The 10,000-nt window shown below is 36.5% G+C and overlaps 1 protein-coding gene across 1 annotated transcript in view; it reads left to right on the top strand.

The window, feature by feature from the left end:
- The first annotated feature begins 5,203 nt into the window (after nt 1-5,203).
- LOC113053548 (endoplasmic reticulum junction formation protein lunapark-A-like) overlaps nt 5,204-10,000 on the top strand; it is a 10,062-nt gene continuing 5,265 nt past the window's right edge. The window contains exons 1-9 of the mRNA XM_026218670.1: nt 5,204-5,316; nt 6,483-6,580; nt 7,437-7,478; nt 8,204-8,391; nt 8,549-8,607; nt 8,720-8,760; nt 9,491-9,574; nt 9,657-9,708; nt 9,935-10,000. The exon at nt 9,935-10,000 is cut by the window's right edge and continues 126 nt beyond it. Coding sequence (XP_026074455.1) covers nt 6,554-6,580; nt 7,437-7,478; nt 8,204-8,391; nt 8,549-8,607; nt 8,720-8,760; nt 9,491-9,574; nt 9,657-9,708; nt 9,935-10,000 — 559 coding nt within the window. The 5' untranslated portion in view covers nt 5,204-5,316; nt 6,483-6,553. The remainder of the gene's footprint in view (nt 5,317-6,482; nt 6,581-7,436; nt 7,479-8,203; nt 8,392-8,548; nt 8,608-8,719; nt 8,761-9,490; nt 9,575-9,656; nt 9,709-9,934) is intronic.

Genomic DNA, 10,000 nt, shown 5'->3' with positions numbered 1-10,000 from the left:
GAGCATCTGCAGTAACATTTTAGTAAAATGATACCATAGTTATATTAACAGGTCCATGCAAGAATGATGCTATAAAGACAGGTTTTAGTTTTTAATCAGATAAAAATAAGACTTTGGCATATGTCTACCCAAAGCGGCCAGATTTGATTATTCTCGTTGAAGCAGGGTGATCCAGATCTCATCCAGTTGTTGCGATTGAACTGAAACCATCACAGATCGACGTGCTACACCTATAAATTACATCTGGATGATACTGTGATACATATCGTCATATGCTGGCATAATTTTGTTTTAGATAAATGGACTGCGTAAAAAATATGGTGGAAAATTTGAAGAAACCGAACGTGATTAAAACAGGGAAATATAGAAGAATGGCGTGCCTATCAGTGGCCGTCCTTTAAATAGCTAGGCTAGGCTAGTCTTCAACAAAGCTTTTTTAAAATTTTGTTCTTGTTGACACCATTAAAGAATACCAAGGGAACAGAAGGGAAAAGGTTTGTGGCAACAGAAGCACCGGCTGTGATGAGGAGATTTATGCATCAAATGAAACCATGGCCACCCTTGTTTGTCTCAAATGAGCGCTTCTGTTCAAATGTTGCTTTCATATATTATGTGACATTAATTTAACTATAGCTCATTAAGACAGAATGAAATGGTTAAATTAACTTATCAACCCATAATGATGATGAATGGGGTAGTAATTCAGATACAGGCTGCGCGATTTGCAAGTCTGCACATTTTGATAGTTCTCAAATAACATTTTGAATAGCAGGTCATCCCCTCAATCAATTGCATAAGCACGTTAAGTCGCTCCCTCTACCTAAAAAAGAAAAGAAAAGGTTTTTCATGCATATGTATTAAAACATGTTCGCAATTATCCTTGAAAATTGCCTTCACTTGCTTTAACGGCTGAGCTGTCTTGTTTGCTATAAGCTGCCAATGAGAAGGTCTGGTATGCAGAAGAAAATGGGGGTCAAAACATGATAGTTTACTAAAATAACACGTTAATTATAGCCTATAGCATTTTGCCAGTGTATATTCACGGAATACTCACTTTGAGTGAGAAACATGTCAACACCAGTACACAGTCTGTCGAAAAGGAACAGAGAGCTTTTACTAATACAACGTGCATTTATGGCAAGTAGCTACACCTATACTTTTCAGCATAACATTAATGTCACCTGGCACATTCTGGAACATATTTGAATGCATCTGATGTGCAAAAAAACTCTGACGCCTATTACTTCCTTTTCCACTTAAATCCTGAAAGCAGTGCAAGTAGAAAACACATGCATTTTACAGTCAGCGCATAATAGTGCAAACCCATTAATTCCGTATTACTTGAATTAATGAACCATAAAGTTAACCTTTTGTCCGACTGACGACAATTTCAAAATAAGTAGTGAAGGAGTTTCATTTAACATTATGATAAAGTAGCCTATACGCGCCATTTCACTGCCAAACTGACTTACTGACGGCCATCATTCCAAAAACGTGATGCGTTCAACGTGCAGGCGCCATAAAGATAACCACATTTTTTTCGCAATAATAACGGAGGATTGTTTTTAATTAGACTGCGAGTTTTGGAAAGTTCTGCGAGCGACTTGATCATGCAAATGCAGTCGGGGTCAGGTCAAACGCTAGCGTTCATATCTGGCGGCACGAGGCTTGAATGGCTACTTGCGAATCATTTATCCTACTTGAAATGTTATCACAATCTTTCAGATTTATCGGATTTCTAAGAAATACTATAATTATTGTACCCTACATTGGCACCTCATTATATTAAACATAGTGATATTGTTGCACTGTAATGTTCTTGACAGCTGTTACTCCGTGAGAAGAGCAGCTTTGTGCGCTAATTCATGAGCAGTCTGTCAGTCTCGCCGTTAGTTTCCATATTACTGAAACAGAGAGAGCAGTCTCTTGCTTTAAATGTGTCCCAATGACAGTGGTCAGTGATATGTAAATACTCACACAGCTCACCAATATTTACAATTTATGATCATTTTTACAGATTTCCTGAGGATAGTTTTGTTTCAAAGTAAAATGACCAAATGCTTTATAGCACACAATTTTAATCAATACTCAAACTGAAAACAAACAGACCCCCAATAAGAGTAAAAATTGATATTGAATCTGATATGTCTAGAACAGCTCTAATTAATCACAGCAAATCAAGAAGGCATTATTGGGCTGAGTAAAACTACAAAGCAAACTGTTTGTTAGAGCTAATAAGCAATAGAAAACAATAGAGTCCCATTGGCTATAAAATACAATACATTATACTTCTGAATGCATGCAGTGTGCATCTTTTCAAAAAAAGGACACACTTTGTGTGTGTGTGTGTGTGTGTGTGTGTGTTTAATCTGCTATCAGTGTGTTTAATTTGCTAAAATATTTATTGCTATTGAATGAAGAGGATCTCTTAATGAAGATGCTGCAGTTCATTTCCAATTACATTTTTTCGTTTTAAACACCATTCAGCAATGATTTTAGAAACAAATGGACATAAGAAAAGTGTCATAATAAAGAGATAATGCATGCACTCAGTTTGCCTTTATGTGTCTTTTATGTATTTTATGTTATGTGGGGACAAGTGGCCAGCAACACAGCAGCCCTACAACCAAAAAACACTAAAATGTTCTTACAAATATATACACTATGGCATCATGACCAATGTCTTGTTTTTAGATCTTAGTCCAGAGTGGTCACCAGCCAACACTGAGAACGCATGTATTTCTGGTCATGTGACATAGAAACATATTGTACAACTGGTTCTTATGGAAGATCCATTATTACTATACGACCATATACGAGCTAAAATTGTTATTTTATGATTAAGTAAACAATGCACTGAATTTAATCTTCTCACACTATGTTGTGAGAACTATACTCTTATAAGTGTAGTTGCTGTCCGAGGTGCTGATCTTCACTATTCCAGCTGAGGCAGTATGGTGGTAGTCTAGCATTTACGCTAAATCTAGATTTCATGCTGAATGCCCCATCCACTCTCCATTTCAGAGCTAAGACCAAAAGAAGCATTGGCACTTTTCTCACAAAATATTTGCATATCATTATTTTGAATATAAATTTCAGATCACTACTTTGCAAAGTGATGAATAGAATAGTGTAGTTTTTGCCATACCAGATTAATTGAACACATAAATTTAATTAAGTACAAATATTGAGATACTGTAAAAATGATTAAATACAGATAGTGTGATGTTTCCTAAACCCTACTTTACTGTATATGTATTTATATTTATAGCTTGTTGATGCAGCAATGGCAGGTTACCACTTTGTAGCATACTGGAAAATAAATAAAAAATAAAGTAAATAATAAAAAATGTGCCTCATGAGTTAAGATTATACCTTAGTTAATATTATACCCCGAACTATATTTTAGGAGGCTGCTTAACTGTGCCTTCACACGGCCGGCGGCGAGAGCGTCAAAAATCGCTCTTGCCGCTCTGCTCACGGCGCTGCAGAAAGATTCGTCAGCGCTCTGACGTAGATCGAATGCTTATTTTGTATTTAAAGCGGTCGTAAAGCAAATCTCGTGTTGATCTCGTGCAGACTGATCGCAAGTAGGGTAACGTTATAAGTTAACCTCATTAAATATTGTAGTGGACGAAGTATTAAGATCCTTTACCTAATAATGTAAAAATCCCTGTAAAAATAGCTACTCACTGCTCAATACTGATGCAAGTAAAAGTCTTGCATTGAAAATGCTACTTAAGTAAATATAATCAAGTATAAACATTACTTAATGTAAGTATAATCAGGGACATTTGTTTAAAAGTAAACTTGGATTATAGTACTATTATTTATTAATTACATTATTATTCCGTTACTGCACATCAGCAACTCACCAGGAAAATGAACAATCTCAGACACCTTGGTCCACATATCTTTTTTAATCTATTTTTTTGTGTCCCTGTTGGCGGTGAGAACGCACAGACATACCTCATACATGCGAAGCTACCAGGTGCTGTCCATTGCGGTGGTGCTGGATTGGTTGATATCAGTGCCTCAAGAATCTATTATTCATTTTATGTACGGGCTGCTTCACTGCATTACGTGAAAAAGCGGTGTTCTTTATTCAATAAATAAATAAATAAATAAATAAAAAACTTCTTTCCTGTTAGAAGGCAACAGAACTTGCATGAAACTTTTACTTTCGCTTTGCAACATAGGCTACATCACATCAGGGAATAAAACCAAGAAATAAAGAAAAACATATATACCTAGAGCACCTCCCATGGTCACCACATAAAATACAAGGGAAAAAACCTACATGAGACGATGCTTAATAATTTAACAGCTTTTAACAAAAGAGAGAAAAACAACAAAACATATATTTTTATCTTAATTAAACACTAGGTATATTACTTATATTATTATTTATATACTTATTATTTATTATTATTTATATACCAATATCAATAAAACAATAAATAAAAATAAACCCTTGTGAACTGTCAACAGTAATAGCTAAGACCGATGATAAAGTACAGCTTAAGACATTACTTAAGAACGACGTAATTTTAAAGTTTTGAGAAACACCAGCAGAGAGCTCATCATGTTATACTGCACATAAACAAAAAAGGCCATCATTATAGTATACTAACTCAACTTTAAGGGATTTTGACGTCATTTTGGAGTTGGAATTAATGCAACTGACAATCCATGATTTTTTGATCTACAAATAAATGAATAAATAAAATAACTATTTGCACTTAACATTTTCATTTCATGCTGACCTTTCAAGTTATACTGTTCTATATATATTGTCTATTCCACTTGTGAACACATAAGCATGCGGTTGAGAAGTAAAGTTTCTTCTGCTGAAATATTATTATAGCATAAAAGTTTTACTGATTGGACATTAATTCACTCATTGATATTTTTTTAATTGATTATACTATTATATATACTATTATACTATGATACTATACTATTCATAATATTATAATAAATTACTATTTATTGTTTAAAATAAAGCTTTGAATTAGTTTATAATACGATTATGTATAGTATTATACAGGCCTATGCATGTTTGCAACATTGTTTCCGTGGTGACGTGAATTCTAAACAAGCAGCGCTACGTTCGTTCTATTTTCCCGCGCTTTGAGAGAGAGAGAGAGAGAGAGAGAGAGAGAGAGAGAGAGAGAGAGAGAGAGAGTGCTCGATCACGTGACAGCGCTGTGTCGGGGGCGGTGCGTGCCGCGCGGGCTTGTGGGAGCAGTTTGATGACGTTGACCGTTGAAGTAGAGGAAGAATAAGGCGCGTCTGCTCTGGATATATTCACGGGTAAGGCATCCTAAACTATGTTGTGTTATGGCGTGTTTATGCACAAGAAAGCTGCGTAACAGCGCTCTGCATGAAAGAAAGCAAAACGTCGTCTAAACCATGATCGCTGTATCACCAGATAGTAACGAGTTAAGACTGTCTTAAGCTGATGTATATTAATTAAGCTGATGTTTTTTTGGGGGGTGCATATAAAAGTTATATAAAAAGGATTCATACTATTGTAGTTTTAGGAAATATCTTCAGTCGGCGAGTTTATTATTTAATAATACATTTAAAGCGCAATGTTTCAGCTAACAGAACGAGGCTAGAAAAGATGGTAAAAACTTAATGAGTTGCAAGGAACGTTATATTGTCCGAATGTGTTTTAAAGGTTCGCCTTTTTTAAAAGCTTCACAGTGAACCTGATTTTCCTGAGATATAAGAGGTTGATTTGGTTTTCCGATCTTAAAACGCATTAGTCTTTAGTTGAACGGGTGAGACTGAATGAAGTTACAAATAAAGTGACTTTCATTGCCACTCAGTGTCACACTCTCAGAGCAGTCTGTGTTTGAAGCACCTGCACTATCCGAGCTCTCGGGGACTCTGTGCTTTAAAATAGAGGAGTGTCTTGTTACTTTTCACAGCCTCCAGATTTAGTGTGAGCTGTGGTGATATTTGATATCACTGATCTCATGCATCTGACCTGCATGTGTGAGATACAGTGGGTTCACATGTAAGATAGTTTCTGAATGTCACTGCAACAGAAAATATACCATATATTTGAGAGGTATTTGATGTGAAGATGGCATAGATGCACCCTTTAAGGAGAACATTCCTTGAAAAGGCTTGCAATGAGGCAATGACTAAGCAGTAGATACACTGTTGCAAATTAGGACATGCTGCTAGTTAATATGCACACGCACACACACCTGTGTGAACTTGAGAAGTGACTTCACACAATGACTAAAAATCAAATGGATTAGAAAAATTAATTTGCTTTTGTGGAAAAACTCATGTGGCATTTGTTTGAAGATATACACAGCTCTAACAAGTGTGACTTAAGCATTCAGACACCATAAATGAAAGCCTGCAGAGGTTATCTCGAGTGGACAAACTTCTGTCAAGATCTTGTTTGCTACCTAAATATTTTTCTTGCTGAAAGAAACTGTTGTCTTTATTGTGAACAGGTGTCTGGCTCTGGTGTGGAGTAACAAGAGTAACATAGCCCAGGTTTAGAGAGAAGGACTGCCCTCACAAGATGGGGGCTGTGGTGTCTCGCTGGAGGGTAAATGTGCTTCAATCACTCAAACACTTAGTCCACATCCAATATTAATGTTAAGGTCTGCCATTTGATTTTAATGTGGTTTGATTGAAATGTTGCACAGATATATGGTGTGGTGTTGCCTTTCTTGACTGCTGCAAAGCTTTAAAGGAACAGTTCACTCAGAAATTAAAACTAGCTTAAAATGTGCTCACCCTCAGGTCGTCCAAGATTGAGTTAGTTTTTTCATCAGATTTGGAGAAATGTAGCATTTGCGTCACTTGCTCATTAATGGATGCTCTGCAATGAATGGGTGCCATCAGAATAAGAGTCTAAACAGCTGATTATAACATCACAATAATCTTTTGAAAGGATAAAAACTGCATGGTTGTGAGAAACAAATCTATTATGTTAAGGTGTTTTAACACTCTCTGTGACTGTTGCATGTGGCAAAAATAGAAGTCCATTACTTCAGTGAAAATGTCCATCAAAATCACATATTGCATCAAAACCCACTGTCATATTTGTATAACTGTTCTGGACTGTATTTGATGCTTGATCTAAACAAAAAGTTATTATCAGCTGTTTGGACTCTCATTCTGGACGGCACCCATTCACTGCAGATGATCCATTGGTGAGCAAGTGATGCAATTCTAATCACGGATGGCATGAAAGTTTGTAAATTTACAACAATTTTAAATTTTGGGGTGAATTATTCCTTCAGAAGTCTCTCTATTGAAAGTGTGATTTGCTATTTAATGAGTTGATATAACACACGGAGGTATATAGAAATCTGAATAGAGGAACTTCTTTGTACCTCCTACCAATTTCAATCAAAGATTGTTTTATTGTTGCCAATTGTACTGTATCCTTTCTACAGGCAAAGCCAACCACTGTGGAGGTCTTGGAGGGTCTTGATAAGGTATAAAACTGCATAAACGTTTCCTGACTTCACCCATTCAGTCTATTATACTTTCCTGACATTGACGTGTCCTCATGTAGTCAAACTGGAAATACTCAAACTGGTGTTTATCACAGTGCAGGTATATTGACACATTTTATTGGAAGGTGACTTGTGTTTTATCTTTAGGTTGTGTTGTGGCTCATAGAATAACACAAGGTTATAGACAGACACATTATAGGCACTGTGGCATTACCTGGCATTAGATATTTTAGGATGGGTGCGATATAGTAACAACTCATTAAAAGAGGTCTGTTCAGTTGCTAGAGCTTCGAGCTTGGCTGAGTATTGTGCAAATATCTTGTGTATACGTTTACGCTTTAGAAGCCAAAGACACGCGAGTTAAACACGTTTGACCCGATTCGTTTCATGACAAGATTAGATCGGTGCGCAGTTAAATTTCATTTTTGCAGTTTCTGATCAGAGCCTGTTTCTCAAGTTCTGGTTTTAGGTATTTAGGACCTGGGGGTTTCACTTTTTATGCCCTTATCTCCTCTTAATGTCTTCCTTTCCTAGCTTTTAATGCTTTGAACTATGCCTGGAAACTTGTTTGACGGGCACTTCTGATGTTTATTGCCATCATATGATGAATCGCTTGTTGTTTTTTAACCATAAGTCGCTGTGGATTAAAGCATCTGCCAAATGAATAAATGTAAATGTAATCCATTTTAATTGATCTCCCTCAGGATATCCAGGCCCTTGAGGAATGCGGAGAGAAGAACCAGAAGCAGCTGAAGCTATGGGTTTACAGACTGCTGCTGTACTCGTCCCTGCTGTACTTGATCGCCTGTACAGTCGTCTACGCCTGGTACATCCCAGAGCAGATGATAGGAAAACTAATTGTGGCATCACCATTCTTGATATTCCCTCTGTTGTAAGTACTTTGTAAGTAGTAGTACTTGTAAGTAGTTTTTGAATTCAGACCAGTAGAAAAACGATCAGTCAAATGTCAAATGTACGCTTTCTAAATATTTGATGTGTGTCAATATCAAAAATATCATGGTGCTGACTCTTTTTTCCTGTGTCTTCAGAGTTTGGCTGCTGAGGAAACTGCTGATTGTTTTATACAACAAACGAACGGAGATGAACAGTACGAATTTGAACTTGGTTTTATATTTATTCTCATTATGAGGTCAGTCTACAATGTCAACCTAGTAGTGTTTGCAATCATGTTTCTCTTCTTTTTATTTTTTGCATCTTAGATGAAAAATTAGAAGAGCTGAAAGCAGACAAAAAGAAAATAGTGAGTAATCTGTAGCAGTGTGTGTCTTTGAATGTCACTTAGTTCGTTTTGGGGTCATTTGCGTCTGTTTTCTGTCTGTTCTCACGACTGTACAGAGCACTTGAGAGCTACATGAGCACTGGCCCTCTCATACATGCTAAAAATGTTAGCACAACAACGTCCTGTTTTCCTTTCATCAAACTGCGTCCCTCTGCTGTCAGTGAGAGAAAGAGATCATTTCTGCTCCTAATAAATAATCTGAAATCAATGAAGACAGCGGGTAATTGGCAAAGAGACTTTACTTGGTAAAGTGCTTGGCTAACGACTTGTCTTTAAATGAATAGTGTTTAGTGATGGGAGGAAATAAATCTGAGAAATTGCTTGTCATCCACTGTCATGTCTAATAACTTTCAATAATTACAGCTGATGGATTTTCACACTCCCCATTATCGCAGCAGGGCTTATAATTATTCTATTCATTAAAGTTAAATAATTAGCACTATTTTCTTACTTTCCTCGAAATTAAGTTTTATAATAAAACTAAACGGGAGACGGTGAGAAAACAGGCCGAGTTTCTTTGTTTTTAAAGCCAGCAGATCTAGCTCCTTCATTTGACTTGCGCAGATGAATTCTTTATAAATCAAAAAGGTTTTTGAAATTTCTAACAGTATACACTTTCAGTATTTAATGCAAGTCAGTCGACATCACTGTTGTAATTGTGATTACATGATTGCAATGTTTTCTCAAACAGCTTGAACAGGTCATGGAAACTGAAACCTACAAAAATGCCAAGCTGATTCTGGAAAGGTTTGACCCAGACTCTAAGAAAAAGCTTGTAAGTGCCTTAATATTAAATCTACAAATGAATCTATGACATATGTGCAGATATTCATATTTTAGTGTGGTTTTCTCTGAAGGAGTTGGAGGCTCAACCCATTGGCCCACCTGCGACTCCAAGACAAGGCCAAGGTGACCAACTGAATTTATTCCTCCTATGAAATTAACATCTTTCATCAGAATGTAATAACTGCTTGTAATAACGTTTACGTTGGTTTTGAAACCTTGGGTTCCTGGGTTATAATTTAGGAATGGTGGTAGAAAATTAAAATTATTTTTTATAGATGACCTTATTTGTGACTAATTATATTAGCAACCCCAAATGTTGACTTCAACTTATATTTCATTTTCTTCTCAGAGCTGCGTCAGCGGCTTGTGTCCCCTCGTCCTGCTGGACGTCCACCTCCTGGCCCTGTCCCTGGCC

Source organism: Carassius auratus, chromosome 34 (assembly GCF_003368295.1).
Source record: "Carassius auratus strain Wakin chromosome 34, ASM336829v1, whole genome shotgun sequence".
Taxonomy (NCBI): domain Eukaryota; kingdom Metazoa; phylum Chordata; class Actinopteri; order Cypriniformes; family Cyprinidae; genus Carassius; species Carassius auratus.
Note: the sequence above shows the minus strand (reverse complement) of the source record. Positions and strands in the feature narration are given on the sequence as shown.